The 16,979-nt window shown below is 39.3% G+C and overlaps 1 protein-coding gene across 1 annotated transcript; it reads left to right on the forward strand.

Moving 5' to 3' along the window:
- The first annotated feature begins 126 nt into the window (after positions 1-126).
- LOC108322021 (helicase protein MOM1) lies at positions 127-10,312 on the forward strand. The gene is made up of 8 exons (XM_017553959.2): positions 127-903; positions 1,287-1,836; positions 2,273-2,367; positions 3,519-3,637; positions 4,598-4,702; positions 5,282-8,518; positions 8,616-8,829; positions 9,374-10,312. The coding sequence occupies exons 1-8, from the start codon at positions 507-509 to the stop codon at positions 10,027-10,029; spliced, it is 5,373 nt and encodes a 1,790-aa protein (XP_017409448.1). The 5' UTR covers positions 127-506; the 3' UTR covers positions 10,030-10,312.
- The last annotated feature ends 6,667 nt before the right edge of the window (positions 10,313-16,979 follow it).

The raw sequence follows: 16,979 nt of genomic DNA on the forward strand, positions 1-16,979 counted from the left end.
TTTCACGTAAAATATAAAAAAAATTAATCCGTTTTATTTCCAAAAATAGACATATGAGTCCAATAGCATGCCAGACGGAGTTGGAAAATTCAATCATCCAATCCAATAATATGATATGGGAGTTAAACTGGTAGAATGGAATAGTTGTAACACCCCTAATTTTACATACACATTACACAATAGATTTGTTGTGTTTATCGGTTACATAGTATTTTTTTTCAATTCCCTAAACAATTAGTTGACACAGAGTGTAAATAGTTTTAAATGCCCTTTTCCTCGTTTTAGAAACCATAGTATTAGGTTCTTCAGAAAAGTTTTTCTGGGGATACCTGAAGCTTGGTAGTGCTGGGTGAATCCTCTTGATGTAGCATAGCATCAAACTACCATAATAGTAACCTTTGAAGGGAGTAAAAATACTCCCTGAGCTCATCATTTTCAGCACCTTGTCTCTCAAACAGTTATTGTTAGGGAATTAGGGTTAGTGAATTAGGTTCCAGCACTAGGAAATGACGGTCGATACCGATTCCAGTTGCATAGGGGAGAAAGGACTGGTGACGAGGTCTTCCACAGAGACATTGTCGAAGAAAGTTGCTTCGAGCACCTCCGCCTCTCCAAATCGCAAGTCTGAGCGGTTTGAGAAAAGGTCTCCACGGTCGCCTGGGGGCGTGATAGATCCGAAGAGGAAGATGGAGACGTCGAGTCCATTGAGGAGATCTGAGAGAACGAGGAGCGCTTCTCCTTCTGATCCTTCTGGTTCCAGGAGTTCGGGTTCGGGGACGCGGCAGAAGAAGTATTGCACTGGGAAGCAGTTGTTGTTTGAAGCCAGCGAGGTTGGGGACGATGAAGATGAGGAACGAGGCGTGGAAGCTTCTTCGAGACCGAGAACTAGGAGAGTGACTGAGCGTGAGTATCTTGATCAGTTACATTTTTGTTTATTTTATTTTAAAAATGAAGAGCTAGGTGGAGTTCTATTATTGGATTTTACAAGTTACAATTTTAATTTATACTTAAAAATGAAGAGTTAGGGGAGGTTTTGTTATTGGATTTTACCAGTTTCAATCAATTATCAATGGCATAATTCCCTCCCACTAAATTTTCTGTCTATAAAGAATATCAATCACATGCAGTTTTCTCTCTCTTGTACTCACTCAGTTCGCCATGGCTGTGGTGCCTATATAGATGAAGATGGGACTTAGATGGTTATTATAGTTTGGATAATTGAAAATGTGGCTGACTGAGGTATTTAGTATGCTTTTTTTGTTAACATCTTAATTTTTGACTTGCAGATTGCCATGTGAAGACAAATGGGATGAATAGGTCAACTGAAGAAGGTGATGACGAGGGTGGGAGCAAGATTGATGGCTGTCTTAAAGGGAACTGTTTAGATTCTGCCAACGACGATATGGATATTGAGCTACCTGAAGATGCCACCGGTAAAGAGATGAGAGCTGAGCCTAAGTTGAGTGAGCCAGTGAAAGAACTGTCAGATTATGATGTGACTGTAAATCCATCGGTACCGTCTAATATTGCAAGTTGTGAGCTCAGTGGGTCACCTGAAAAGGTTCGGTTTGATTCATGCAAAGAGGAGAGATCACCAATTTCAGGGTCAAGGGATTTCATATCAAATGAAAATTTGATTGGGAAACGTATTGAGCATGATAAGGATGAAAAATCAATATCTTCTAAGAGAAAAAAAACAATGGTGGCCATGCATTCAGATGCTTCTACTTTGTTGGTGGACAATGACAATAACAGCTACTTGTTTGAGGATACTCGCCCGTCAAGGATATGCAGCAATGTTGTGGAGACCAGTGGGTCATGTTCCAAAAGGATAAGGTACTTTATTTTTTAGCAAATGCTAGGGAATTAATCAATCCTATTCTTGAATTAATGTGAAATAAGAATTTTAATCCATTCAATGCTCAGGCTAATTGGCATGTTTTATTGCTTTTATTAAGTTTAGCTTTCACATAGTTTCCCTTTTTTCTCTCTTAGAGGATATCTTTCTATGTATAATAAATATACTTTTTTTGTTTTATGTCTAGGAAGATGTGAGGTATCAAGTTGGATTTTTCTACACATTGTTAAGAAACTTGACCATTATAACAACCTAAATTTTAGTTTGTCTGTGAAAATTATTGTTTATGGGAAACGGGGGGTCCCATCCCTTTCACACCTCAGATACCGTTGATAATAATAAAAGTTGACATGCAACGGACAAGGGATAAGCTTATTTTGTTATCTCCTAAGTGTGTTTGAGTTGATTTTTTAGGCAGATCTCCTTATCAGATGTGAAAAAGGATCAGAGGAAATCGATCGATAATGTTGACCAGTCCCCTTCAAAGATATCTACTAGGAACAAGAAAGGTTAGTTGTTCCCATCGTTATTAAGTTTCAGTTTGTTATGAGTCTTCACAGTTCAATGACATGGATAAATAACAAGAGTTAAGAGAGAAAGAAAGAGAAAATTGAAATTTCTTAGAGAAAATGTTATTTGGATGACTGTGTTGAATCTCTGTTACATTAGATATAACTACTCTTAGAGTGCTGAGCTAGCAACATAAACAATTAGTGAAAGCTGTCTATCGACAGCTGTCACAACTGACTTCTTAGTATTCACTCCAAGGACAGCTAAAAAGCTGTTTTCAACATATCATTCACACAGCTAGAAAAATTGTTGTAGTTGTTGACATTTCTCATCGGAGCTTGACATTGTCTGGTACTTTCTACTGGAAATTCTGTAGCTCTGTGGATAATGTCTTTTAATTCTTCTTTAGTTCAACTGCTTGTGTTTGTAACAGTATTTCTTGGTAAACCTAGAGATATAAAGAGACTATGCCAGTTCTCGGATAGCTCCTTATCACCTGAGGAGCCTAACCGCCTCAGTTGTATCATAAAATTTCATCCAAAATGATGCCTATTTTATTCTCCTTTTTGTGCATTGAATGTAATTGCATCTAGGCATGACAAAGTGATAGGTGGTCCACAGTTAGTTTGAATCTCTGGCATTACCCTGGCCATTTGAGTTTAGAGGGGGGTGCTTGTGGAGTTCAGACGGAGCCACAGGAGTAATACAGGTGGCTTTTCCCATCTTTGGTGAAGATTCTGATATTTTCTATGGGTTTCCACTCATCATAGCCTATATACATTCTGCTCTTTTCTTTTTTTCATCTTCAAACTGAATGATATATGCACAAATCTCTTTATTACCAGCCAAACTCCTGCTAATACAGCTCTGGTTTCCTGATCCCCAACTTTTAAGATTTGAGTTAACTTTTCCTTATTATTTTTCTGTCACAGCCCTAGAAATAATTTGCTTGATTCCCACACCCTATGCACAAAACATTTTTTCCTTACTGTCAAAAGGCACTCACATTATCTTAGTGGTCACAGAGTGACGATTTTTGGGCATCCCACCTCAACTGTCCTTTGTCCCGACAACAACACTGTTTGGTAATTTATTCCATGTGGATTGCAGTTCTTAGTTCTTATCATTTGTTTGTGTGATCAAATGTCAGACTCGGAGAGACCTCAAATGAACACTGTTGAAACTTACAAAATAAGGAAACAGCAGAGGAGCTTACATCTTTTACTGAAGCCAGAGATAGCAAATCTTTGTGAAATTCTGCATCTCCCTGTATGCTCTTGGTTTCTCTGTCATGTTTTACTTGCCATTTGTTTGTCCTGCTTCGTTGATAGTATTGCAATTTAAAATGTGCTGTTTAGTAATATTGATTTATGCCTTCATAATTTTTTTGATTTGATGCTATCCTCTCATTAAGTTCTGGATGTTCAGATAAATTACTAATCCTGTCATAAAGTTTGCAAAGGCTGTAGTGTGAATCTTTTGTAGGCTGTCTTCCAGTGATGTGGAATGACATAAGCGTTGGAAATGTGAAGTCGAGGTTTAAAAGGGTAGATCCAGGTTATGTTGAAGAACCTATTGACATGGAATATCGGATTTTGGTTGATAATGTAACATGACATTTAGAAATTTAACAGGATGTATTGCTAAGAGTGTAACTAAAATGATGTTAACGGGTCAGAAATGGTTGCTATGTGATCAGGCCAATAATTTTGGGATCCAACTATAGGTGTAGGCCTATATTATTTGTTTTAGACTGACAGCTACCATGAAGATCCATTTAGAAAACAACAATCAGTGTATAATTTTAACATAGCAAGGGGGAAAATAATTAATAAGAACATTTCTCTGACATGATGCCATTCTTCTGGTCTCCCAAGGTTTGTTGTTGATTTTGTTTGATTTTATTGGAGTATGGAAATGTGTTGGAGGTGCAGTACATTGTAGTATTTGGGAAATGGGAGTTACTGAACAGATTCAAATAGTCATAAATTGGTTAGATTCTAGGAACATGGATTTATTTTTTCATAATATATTTTATTGTCTCTGACTTTGACTTATTAATTATATAGCTTTGAAGTCTTCTAATCCAACCCTGCATTGCATCCCCAGGGAATGGTTTTGAAGACTTTACGGCATACAAGTTTCATGATAGTTTATTTACTATACTTCAATCTGGGTTCTAGTATCAGTTTGAATTTTGTTGTATTTTGACATCTTTCTTTCATGCAGGATAATGTCAAAAGTATGGTTCAAGATTGTCTTGAATATACTATGAACAATTACCAGATCTGTACAGAACCATTGCCAATATTACAGGCTTTTCAGCTATCTCTGGTCAGAATATTTTCTTACCTTTCTTTTTCTTTTTCTTTTTCTTTTTTGTCCTTATTTATTTTCCTTTTCAGTTTTCTTCGGCCAAGTTCTCTTGCTTGCTTGAAAAGTTTTCTTTTTAGCCTTTTTATACATAACTGTTGGTAATCCCAAATCTCACTAAATCATAGAAGTGCATCACTCTTACAATTTCTAATAAATAAGAATAACATAATAATCCTTCATTCTGCACCAGTTAGCTTTTCTCTTTGGGAAAATCTAATACTTCATTGAAGCCTGTTGTTTTTTCATCTATTAATATTTGTCTGTTGCAGCAACCTAATGGCAGAAATCTTTTAGTCTGCACTTGATCTAACTGGTCAACTTCAAGCCTGTTGGTATTTTCTTAGTTAAGATTCTGATATCTGAGTAGCATCATCAGCTGTTAAAATGAGGCTAGGTTCAATCTTCAATCTTAACAACCTCTTAAATTAAGTGTAGAAAATTTAATTCTTAGGGTTTCCAAATGCTGAATTAACTGTGTTGTTCACTTGGTTAATATGTACAATTGACAAGCTTTTCTGTGTACTTTTAAAATTTCAGTGTTTGACAATTGCTGCTTTGCTAAATCACAAACTCAACTTTGAAGCTTCCCTTTTGCTTGCAAAGCAGCATTTGAATTTTGACTGCAAAAAAGAAATTGTAGAGGAAATCAATTCAAGGCTTTGGGATCTGAAGGAAAGTTTTTTATCGCTCAAAGGAAACCCTAATGTTGCTGGCTGTGCAAAGGCTTCTGAATCGTCAAGTGGGGTTTATTCATATATTGAAGTGATACCTGAGGATGAATTGGTAAAAGTTGATAATTCTATAAATATTAAAACCGTTCAGAAACGTAAAAGCCAGTGGAACAAGCTACTTCTGATGCAAAGGGAAGAGAGGATAAAGTTAAAAAAAGATATTGAGAATGAAAATGCTGAAATTCAGAGAAGGCACCAGATAGAGTGGGAAGCTATTCGATCATGTTCTCCCAATGATTTGACTAAAGATGGAAAGCTTCAGGCTTCCAAAAGTGCTTACATGAAAAGAACTAGAGAATTGAATAGGCAGCAAGAAATACGTCTCAAGGATCTTGAGGTCAAGCAATTAAAGGCAAGGGTGATGTTCCAAGAGTCTTCAGAACCATATGAATTGTTAAACCCAATTGCTTCGAACAAACTTGGGACCATGGTCAAATCCTTACAGATTTGTGATCAAGCCCAACATCATAATGCTCCAAAAGTCCTTGTGTCTGATCATGTTGCTGAAGGAAAGGGTTCCAATGATACAGTGGAAGTGAAGGCAAGGATTGAATCTGGGGTTGGATTATCTGAAGCTCCCGATGCCAATGCCTCTGTTGTTGCACCATTCAGTAGCACAGTTGAACTGCAAACTCGTCTTGTTAAACATGCTGATGGTGAGATGGACATAGTCTCTTCAAAAGATGGACTAGTATCTGAAATTAAGTGCAGTAATATTGTTGAAAATGTATATGAAAGTCATGGAAATGCTATATCTAAACATTCCAAATCCAGAGAGCAACGTTCTGATGGAGCTATTAGAGTGCCAGACGGGGAAGAGTGTGTAAATTTTAATCATGAATCTCATAATGATTCTAGGCAGGATGCTGTAATACAGGTTCTTGCTTCATATAATGAAGACATATGTCACGGGGAAACACTAGATGTTCTTAGTGCAGAGGTGGCTCCTTCAGGCTGTAACACCAGCAGTTCTGAGAATGATCTTGTTGAAATTCCTTCTTCTAGGCAGATGGAACCAAATGGGACTACCCAGATCAAGCCTGTGTGTGGATCATCAATAGAAGTTGATGGTAATGGTTCCAATGATGGTGCAAAGAATATGGCCTTATTGAATTCTCAGTCATCCGAAGAACATATTCCAAGTGTAAATACCATGTGCACACCATATTGTGAGAATACTGCACAAATCCATGACGCTGATAACAATTATGGTTCAAAGAATGCTGACACTATGAACTCATCTTTGTATGATGAAAGAATTTCCTCCTGGAATTCAAAATCACCTCAAGATCGTGTCCATAATGAAAATGGCAAGCACACTCTAGATTGTGAAAATTTTGCACTTGATGGCAGTGGTTCAGATAATTTTATTCTTAATTCTCCTTTGGTTGATGAGAGAAATGCTGATAGGACCATAATATTACATAGAGATGCACATGTGGGAATACGTGAGGCTGTCAATTTGACTTCATCCACTGAGCAAATATCTGGAGGTGCAGTAAATGACTCAGTTTTTGATAGTGTGTTGTCAAAACCATATGGAGAGGATAGTTCCAGTAATAATAGCTCTGATGCTAATTCTATTCTTTCAAATCAAACTTCTATAGAGAAACAAAATCATGATGGAGTCTCATCAAGCATACCTATTAGACAAATTCCAGTCGAGGTGTCAGAAACTAATGAGAGGGCCATTGTAAATGTATTAGATGGGGAGGAAGCTAATTGGATGCCTGACGCTGTCAATTACCCTGACAATGTAATTCCTCATAATTCTTCATCCATGGATCAATTAGTTAATGTAGGTCCAGTATGTGATGGCAGTTTGTCATCAAAGACTTGTACTACAAGCCCAAGCAATAGCAAAGCCCTACCTGATGAACACGTTTCTGTCTTGATGCCAGAAAATAGCCTTGGAGAGGTTGAATTCCAATTGACAAACAATGTGGTTATTGATAAAAGTGCCACATTGGACCAGCAGGAAGGAGTATGTACAACCATGACTGAAAACAGTTCGTACCAGGAGACTCCAGTATCTAGACCTGTTGATTTTATGGAGTCTCTAGAACAAGTGCCGTCTTTATCATTTGTGGAGTCTCCTCCTGATCTGGATACTTCTAGAGAAACACGGAACTATGTAGTATCTACTGTTGTTGATGTTGTACAAGCTAATCAATCCATTAATGATTCACTGGTCATGGAGCCTCCACAGGAGGGGCAATTTCCTTCTGTGGGTTTCTTCTCTTCCAACTGGGACCTATCCAACTTTCCTTTGGTGACCAGAACTGAAGATCAGCCACACAATGAAGATGATCTCCTCGACCATGTTCCTGGAACATTAATTGAGATTCAAAATCAATCTCTTGTGCAACATCCCACAAATTCAGACCAGCAGGAAGGAGTGTGTAGAACCATGAATGGTAACAGTTTGTCCCAGGAGACTCCAGTATCTTTATCAGTTGAGGATCTCATGGAGCCTCTTGAAGAAGTACGACCATTATCATCTTTAGAGTCTCCACCTGATCAGAATACTACAATAGAAATGCAGAACAGTTTGGCATCAAGTTCTGTTGATACTGTACCAGCTAACGTATCTACGGATAATTCACTGGTCATGGAGCCACCCGAGAAGGAGGATCAGTTACCTTCTGCAAGTATCCTTTCTTCCAATGATGGAGACCTGTCTATCTTGCCTACAGTGACTGGAACTGAAAACCAGCCATCCATTGAAAAGAATTTTCGCAACCACATTCCCGAGACATCAATTGAGATTCAAGATCACAATGGTGTGCAATGCGCCTCAAATGTGGAACTGGATCCAGCCTCAAATATGGACTTGGTTTCGCAAGAGCTTGCTGGAGTTAGACAACAGTCTTCAAACACAAGAGATCAGTCAACTCTCGCAGAGATTAATAATCATCCTATACAACCTGCAAGCCAATCAGATTCTAGTATTATTCAACGTTTGGCTCTTGATCCGTTTAAGTGTGAAATGACAAGACTACATCAACTGGCAGAGGATAATAAGAAAGACTTTGAAGAAAGGGTTAGCTTTTGGTTTACTGTTGCTATGATGATTCTTAGATTATATATCCTCAATCTTTTCTCTTACAATAACTATATTATTTTACTTGTTGGAGCAGAAATTGAAGTTGAGACAGGATTTTGAGAAGGAACTCAGGGAACTTTACAGGAAGTTTGACATTAAACACAAGGGGAATGAAGTTGAAGTACAGAAAGTAAGGAAGGACCTGGACAAACAACATAACATAGTTAATATAAATATGAAATTGGCTGAGGCTTGTAGGGTTAAATCCATGGATTTTACACTATCTGGTGCACCAAGCATGCACAAAGGTATATTTCTCGTTATACTGACTCTAGTGATTGTGGAAATTTCTATGCCCTTTATTGTTCTCCTTTTGACTGTACAAGTTTCTGCCGAAGTATATCTGCTGCTTCCAAACATATTTAAACTGCTGTTACGGTGAATATATTTGGTTAGACTTCTTAACATGACAGTCTTGTGTTTCTTCCACTGTTAATGTACTTTTGTAATTTAACTCCCGAATGGGAAAAAAAATGAATCTGCACAAATGTTAATGGACCGTGGGCTTTCCCTTTTACTGGGCTTTGTAGGGCCTTTGGAATCAATATCTCAAACACTACCGGCGTTTTCTGTTTTCTTTCTTTATACATAGGAAAAAACTACCAGTGCATTTGCCAAGTGCAGTTAAGGATGGTTTAGGTTTATGTAAACATCAGGGAAAGGTTTTACTTTGTTAAATATGCCATTTTTATGCACGTCTCTATCTGTTGCGCAGGGGCATCCACCTCATGTGCACCCATCTGCCCCAACTTTTGTTTGTCTCTTCTAACCACATTTTATATTTAATATCAGATGCAAGTTCTGTTCAGCAATTATTTCAGGTTGCAAGTCCACAAAATGCCACTGCGCCCAATGTGGTTGCTAGACCATCTTCTCGGGAGTATTCTGCAGCCAGCTTGCAGAGTTCCTATGCTACAACTACCTCACAGACTACGGTACCACCAATACAAGCCATGTACAGTACGCCCGGAACATTCTCCGTTACTTCTTCAAGACTACCACGTATCAATCCTCTCTCTTCACTCTTGGCAAATGTTCAAACTGGTGGGGAGATACGTGCCCCTGCACCACATCTCCACCCTTATAGAACAACAACGTCTGTCCCAGCCTCCACTTTCTGTACAGTTCTGCGTGGGAGACCAAGTCAGCCTGCACCCGGTAATATTCCTGTAACTTCCCCCCCTTTTTCTTACCAGACACCCTGGCCAGCGCTGGCAACCCTTCCATCTGTTCTACACGGGGGGCTTTGGCCACCCACTTTACCTGCCAGTAATCCTCACACTGATCCTAACAGTCAACACGGCATATATCTGCCAAATGTTCGGCCAGATATGCCAGATTTGCCTACGATGAACCTATCTAAATGTGACAAAAGTAGTATAACGCCAGCAACCTCAGCTCATCCAGCTACATCATCTGATGTAGTCTGTTTATCAGATGATGAATGACATGAGGAAGTATTTGCGCATTTGGCCTAACACTGGGCAATTATAATATGTCTTTCTTTCCCCTCGTTGAGGAGCTTCTAAGAAGAATTAGGAAGGTAGAAGTTATTGCGGTGCCCGTGCTGGTTCTGGTACCGTGCTCACATGTTTCTATTTTGTTGTAATTATTATTTATATATATGTAATGTAATTAGTTTTATTAGGCTCCTGAATTATAGTGAAGGTTGTGCTACTTTTTCGGTGGAACGGATGAGGAGTATTCCATGAAATGAAGCGTTGTTCATAACTTCGTATCATTTTCTAAGTTAAATATAGAATACTTGTTAATGTGGTGTAAATAAGTGCTCCGTCAGTCCTCTCTAAGCAAAGTAATTCATTAATATACAAGTTAAGAGTACTTCTCTTAGGCTGTTTGGGAAATTCATATTGCTCTTTTACAACTTGTTTGATTGGGGTGATTTAGTAAAGGGGCAGGGAGGGAGGGAGAGAGATGAAATAGGTGAGATTGGGTTAGATCTCTCACCTTGGTATGACTTTTTCTTCTTTGTACTAAGAAAAAGACTAAAATATATTTTGTTATTGCATCTTGTCACTGTTGTCATTATCGCTACTATGTTATCAATGTTGTACATGTGATATCCATTGCAGAAGAAGAAAAATAAGAGAGAAATTGTTCTGGAAAAAAAAGCTGGTTCTGAAAAATTTGTTCCAAAATATTACATATGTTCTGAAAAATTTGTTCTGGGAGGTATGAAATGTACTCTAACAAGTTTGTTTTGGAAATTGTTATGAATTACAATTCATGTGAGAAAGTTTCTTCATGCACCTTGAAAGGTTCCTCCCTGCGCTTCTAATTTTTTTTACAATGCCACAACGTTAAACAGAGGGTTTTGAAAGCCTTTAAGACGTTCAAAGACTTGCACGCATGTAACGGATATGATTAGCCCACATGTACGAAAAGTTTGAAGATTCTAACTTTGCTGTGACAAGGTAAATGATTGGATATCTCACTCTTTTACAGGTACACATATTTTGCACTTTAATTTCCTTTATTCTTTTCGTTTTTGTTGACCAAGGGTTAAATAATTTTTTTGCAAAGTTAGATTTATGAACACTTTCTTGGAATGGGAAGGAGGCATATGTTGTTTACTTACAACGAAAAAAAACCTTATGTCGGGTTGTGTTCGGTTCGGTTTGGTTCGATTGGTCGGGTTGGGTTGGGTTGAGTTGGGTTGGGATCGGTTGGGTGGGTTTCGGTTGGGTTGGGTTGGGTTTAGTTCAGTCGGGTTCAGTTCAATCCACTTCGGTTCGGCCTAGTCAGGTTCGGTCGGATTAGGTTCGGTCAGATTGGGTTCTGTCAGATTGGGTTCGGTCAGATTGAGTTCAGTTAGGCCGGGTTGGGTCATGTTGGGTTGGGTCATGTTGGGTTGGGTCATGTTGGGTTGGGTTGGGTTCAGTTCGTTTCGGTTTAGTTCAGTTCAATTTGGATGGGATGAGCTGAGTTGTGTTAGGTTAGGTTGGGTTGAGTTGGGTTACGTTAGGTTCAGTTGGGCTGGGTTAGGTCGGGTTTGGTTTGGATGTTTTCGGTTCGATCGAGTTGGGTTCTTTCGGGTTGGGTTGGGATGAATCGAGTTGGATTGGGTCGAGTTGGGTCGGTTTGGGTTGGGTTCTGTCGTGTTGGGTTCGGTCGGGTTAAGGATTGGTCGGGTTAGGTTCGGTGGTTCGATCATGTTGGGTTTAGTCGGGTTGGGTTCGGTCATGTTGGGTTCTGTTGGGTTGGGACAGGTTGGGTCGGGATGAGTTGGGTTGGGTTGGGTTCGATTGGATTGCGTTGGGTTGGGTTTGGTTTTTTTGGGTTCGGTTGGGTTCAGTTTGGTTGACTTTTGTTCGATTGGGTTCGGTTGGGGTCGATTGGGATGGGTTGGGTTGGGTGGGGTTCAATTGAATTGGGTTGGGTTTGGCTGGGTTGGGTTAGGTAGGGTTGGGTCAGGTTGTAATGGGTTAGGTTGAGTTAGGTTGGATTGGGTTGGGTTGAGTTGGGTTATGTTCGGTTCAATTGAGTTGGGTTTGGTTAGGTTAGGTTGGGTTTAGTTCGGTTGGGTACGGCTCGGACAGATTGGGTTCGGTCGGGTTGGTTTCAGTAGGGTTCGGTTCGGTTTGGTCGGACTGGGTTTGCTTTGCTTTGGTTGGGTTGGGTTTGGTCGAGTTCGGTTCGGTCGGGTTAGGTTGGGTTGGGTTGGGTTCAGTTGGGGTCGTTTGGGTTGTGTTCGTTTGGGTACAATTTGATTGGGTTGATTTGGGTTGGGTTCAATTCGGTCGAGTGTGGTTTAGTCGGGTTTGGTTCGGTCGGTTTTGTTTCGGTTGTCTTCGGTCTGGTCAGTTTCAGTCTTGTTAGGTTTGGTCAGGTTGGGTTTGATCCAGATTCGGTTGAGTGGGGTTGGGTTGCGTTGGGTGAGGTCAGGTCGGCTCTGGTCGGGTTGGGTTTGGTAGGGGCTGTTTCGGTCGGGTTGGGTTGGATTGCGTTGGGTTGGATTGGGTCGAGTTCGGTTGGGTTTGGTTCGGTTGGGTACAAATCGATTGGATTGGGTTCAGTCGGGTTGGTTTCAGTAGGGTTCGGTTCGGTTCGGTCAGACTGGGTTTGCTTTGCTTTGGTTGGGTTGGGTTCGGTCGAGTTCGGTTCGGTCGAGTTAGGTTGGGTTGGGTTCAGTTGGGGTCGTTTGGGTACAATTTGATTGTGTTGATTTGGGATGGGTTCGATTCAGTCGAGTGTGGTTTAGTTGGGTTCGGTTTGATCGATTTTGGTTCGGTTGTCTTCGGTCTGGTCAGTTTCGGTCATGTTGGGTTTGGTCAGGTTGGGTTTGATCCGGATTCGGTTGAGTGGGGTTGGGTGGGGTCGGGTCAGCTCTGGTCGAGTTGGGTTTGGTAGGGGCTGTTTCGGTCGGGTTGGGTTGGATTGCGTTGGGTTGGATTGGGTTGTGTTGGATTGGGTCGGGTTCGGTTGGGTTGGGTTATGTTTGGTTGGGTTTGGTGGGGTTCGGTTGAGTTCATTTCAGTTTGGTTGGGTGGATTTGGAGTGTGTTGGGTTGGGTTCGTTTGGGTATGGTTGGGCTGGCTTGAGTTTCTTTGGGTTGTGTATGGTTAGGTTGGGTTGGGTTACATTAGGTTTGGTCGGGTATGGTTCAGTTGGGTTGGGTTCAGTATGGTTGGGTTCAGTCACTTTGGGTTCAGTTGGGTTGGGTTCGTTCGGGTTGGGTTTTTTTGGGTTGGGATTGGGCGGGAGGGGTGGGGTCAGGTTCGGTTGGGTGGGGTTGGGTTGGGGTAGGTTGGGTCAGTTTGGCTTGGTTCGGGTGGGATCGGGTCGACTTGGGTCAGCTTGGGTGTGGTTGGGGTTGTTCCGGTCGGGTTGGGATGGCTTAGGTTTGGTTGGGTTGGATTGGATTGGGTTGGGTTCAGTTGGGTTCGATTAGGTTGGTTTAGTTAGTCGAGTTCGGTTGGGTTCGGTTGAGTTTCGTTGGGTTGGATTTGGTTGATTTGGGATGGATTGGGTTGATTTGGGGTGGATTGGGTTGGGTTGGGTTTCGTTCGGTTGGGTACGTTTGGGCTAGCATGGGTTTGGTTAGGTTCTGTGTCGGAACAATTGGCACCGATATAGAGTCGCACAGCGGAATAAAATATTCGGAAAGCGTGTTACAGTCACAAATCAAGTTTCGATGGTCCATTTTAGAAAATCAATTTTCTTAGAGAAAATTTATCAAAGAGTTGATGTGCATAAAACAGTAAAGAGTGTAGGGAATAGAAAAATTGACACAATGGATTTTTATCCTGGTTCGATTCAAAAGAATCTACGTCTAGTTGTTAATCACTATAAAAAGTGATTAACGTTTTCACTAAAATCACTTTCACAAATTTACAATAAGAGTGAATAAAAACAGAAAGATAAAACCTTCCTTCGACGAACGAACCAGAAGGGTGCTTCCTTCGACCAACGAACCGGAAGCAAGCAATCTACACTTTCCTTCGGCTGACGAACCGGAACAGTGCATAACCAGTCTTCCTTCGACCAACGAACTGGAAGAACAGTAGCGTTACCAACTCGAAGAGAACCGCTCCGACCTTTGACCCATAAAGCACGAGCTTCTCCTTTTCACGAGACTAGGCAGTGCAATGAACTAGCTTTTGGAACTTCCTCAGATCACACTGTATTCTCAAAAGCTCAGAGTTGTCTTCTAAGAGTTTTGGAACAACCTTATATAGCCAACTAGTCTGAGTTCGCATAGATGAATTTTAACTGCCACAGATAATCGATTACTGTTAGTAATAATCAATTATTTGAGTCTGTTACAGGGTTTTTCAAGAGTGATAATCGATTATCCTGAGGAATAATCGATTATTCCAGAGACTTTGGTAGTTCTCATTAGAACCAATGATAATCGATTATTTGGAGTTATAATCGATTATTCCAAAGCAATAAGGTTTTTCAGAAAAGCTCAGAATAATCGATTATAGCTTCTAATAATCGATGAAATGCGTAACAGTTCTGGAAGTACGAAATTTTCTAAGTATTACATGTTCAAAGCCTTTCCTAATACATTTATAATCTACAAATTGCTTTTAAAACAATTATAACAATCTATCTTCTTGCAGCATCATCAAAATCATTTATCTTCAAATATACCAATGCTTCTCATTGGTAACATTCTGTTGGGTTCGGTTGGGTTCAGTTATGTTTGGGTTGGGTTGGGTTGGGTTCGGTTTGGTTTGGTTGTGTTGGGTTGGGTTCAGTTCGGTCGAGTTGGGTTGGGTTGTGATCGATTTGGTTTGGTTGGGTTTTATCAGGTTGGGATGGGTCGGGTTAGGTTTGGTTGGGTCAGGTTGAGTTGGATCGGGATGGGTCGGGTTTCGTTCAGTTATGTTCGATTGGATTCGTTCTGGTTAGGTCGGCTTGTGTCAGGTTGGGTTGGGTTGGCTGGAGTTGGCTTAATTTCGGTTAGGTTCGCTTGGGTTGGGTATTATTCGATTAGGGTGGGTTGGGTTCGGTTAGGTTGGGTTTGGTTCGGTTAGGTTGGGTTCGATCAAGTTGGGATGGGGTAGGTTGGGTTCGGTTGAATTCAATCAAGTTGGGTTCGGTCGAGTAGGGTTGGGTTTGGTTCAATTGGATTGGATTGGGTTGGGTTGGGTTAGGTTTGGTTAGGTTGTGTTTGGTTCGATTGGGTCGGGTCGAGTTAGGTTCGGTTGGGTTCGGTCGAGTTTGGTTCGGTTGGGTTCGGTCGAGTTGGGTGTGGTTCAGTCAAGTTCCGTCGAGTAGGGTTAGGTTCGGTTAGGTTGAGTTGGTTTGGGTTGGGTAGGGTTAGGATGGGTTGGGATCGATTAGATTGGGTTCTGTCAAGTTTGGTCGGGTTGGGTTGGGTTGGGTCAGGTTGGGATGGGTTAGGTTCAAATTGGTCAAGTTCGATTCGGTTCGGTCGGGTTTGGTTCAGTCGAGTTCGGTCCAACCGAGTCAGGTTCGGTTCGATCAAGTTCGGTCTGGTTGGGTTCAGTTCAGTCGGGTTCGAGTTAGGTTTGGTCGGGTCGAGTTAAGTTTGATCGGGTTGGGTTTGGTTCGGTTTTCGGTTCGGTTCGGTTCGGTTCGGTTCGATTGGATAAACAATAGTAGTTATAAGACATTTTATCGCACATTTAGCACGACATGAAAGTTTAGTTGCTTCTGAGAAACACAACATCATCATTATCACAACAACAAACATTTCTCATCTCATTCTTTGTCATAACTTATTTTCAACCTTCTATTGTACCAAAATGTTGTATATAACTTAAATTTATGATGTCTTTCGAGGAAAATATGCTTATATATGCAAAAAATAACTACCAATTTTAGAATTATATTAATGATATTGATTAGGATCAATGGGATTTGCACTCCTTTAAAACTTATTAATGAATTGTTGAGATTCATGTCTTAAATAAATAATTCAAATTGAGAAGTCTAAATAAATAATGCTTCACGTCTTAAAAGTTGTGTTTTAAAATGAATCTATAATAAAATAGTACATAATAAATAATAATAAATATATAAATATAAAAAATAGGAAATTATAATAAATATAAGTAACAATAAATAATATATATAAATATAATAACTAGTAATAAAATGAAGAGAAATAAATAATAATAAATATAAATAATAAATAATATAAAAAGTAAATAATATAAATAAAAAATAAATTCCTATTAGATTCAATGTAAATTAGTTATATTTAATGATACAATGTGAGACAAATCAATACTTATACTAATCAAATGATATAAGTCTAATAGATCTCAACTATCAAACTATACAAGCTTATCATATTGATAAGGCAAAACAATATTTAAGTTTTCACTTATACTATTTAGACGATATAGTAGAACGAATTTATCATACAATCAATATAATAAAATAAATATAACACAATAGAAGAATGTGTTTATACAATTATTAACCTAGTCTATTAATACACATAATATAGTTATATATTGGTTAAATAAAAGTGTTCATGTAGAGACTAGACGAGTTTATCTAACACCACACTTCCAATTATATCAATGAGTACAAAATTGAAAACATTCATTACTCTATATATTTTTACATAGTTTAGGATTTGTGTTTTTAAATTGTTTATTCTTTATATTCTTCTATATTCTTCTGTATCGTCTAACATTTATTTTTTATAGAATTTACTTTTGACATTTGATTCACTATTTAAAATTTTGTGAATCATCTAGGTTTTACTTTTACAGTCTACACTTTATCATTTTATTCATTGTCTAACCTTTATATTTTTTAATGAGTCTACGTTTTACACTTTTACAAATGAGCTTTACGATTGTCTACTCTTCACATTTTTTTGAACAAATTTTTTTTACATGTTTACTAAATTTATTCAACATTTTGTAAATGTTGATCTTTTTTATTC

The sequence above is a fragment of the Vigna angularis genome, chromosome 5, assembly GCF_016808095.1.
Source record: "Vigna angularis cultivar LongXiaoDou No.4 chromosome 5, ASM1680809v1, whole genome shotgun sequence".
NCBI lineage: Eukaryota > Viridiplantae > Streptophyta > Magnoliopsida > Fabales > Fabaceae > Vigna > Vigna angularis.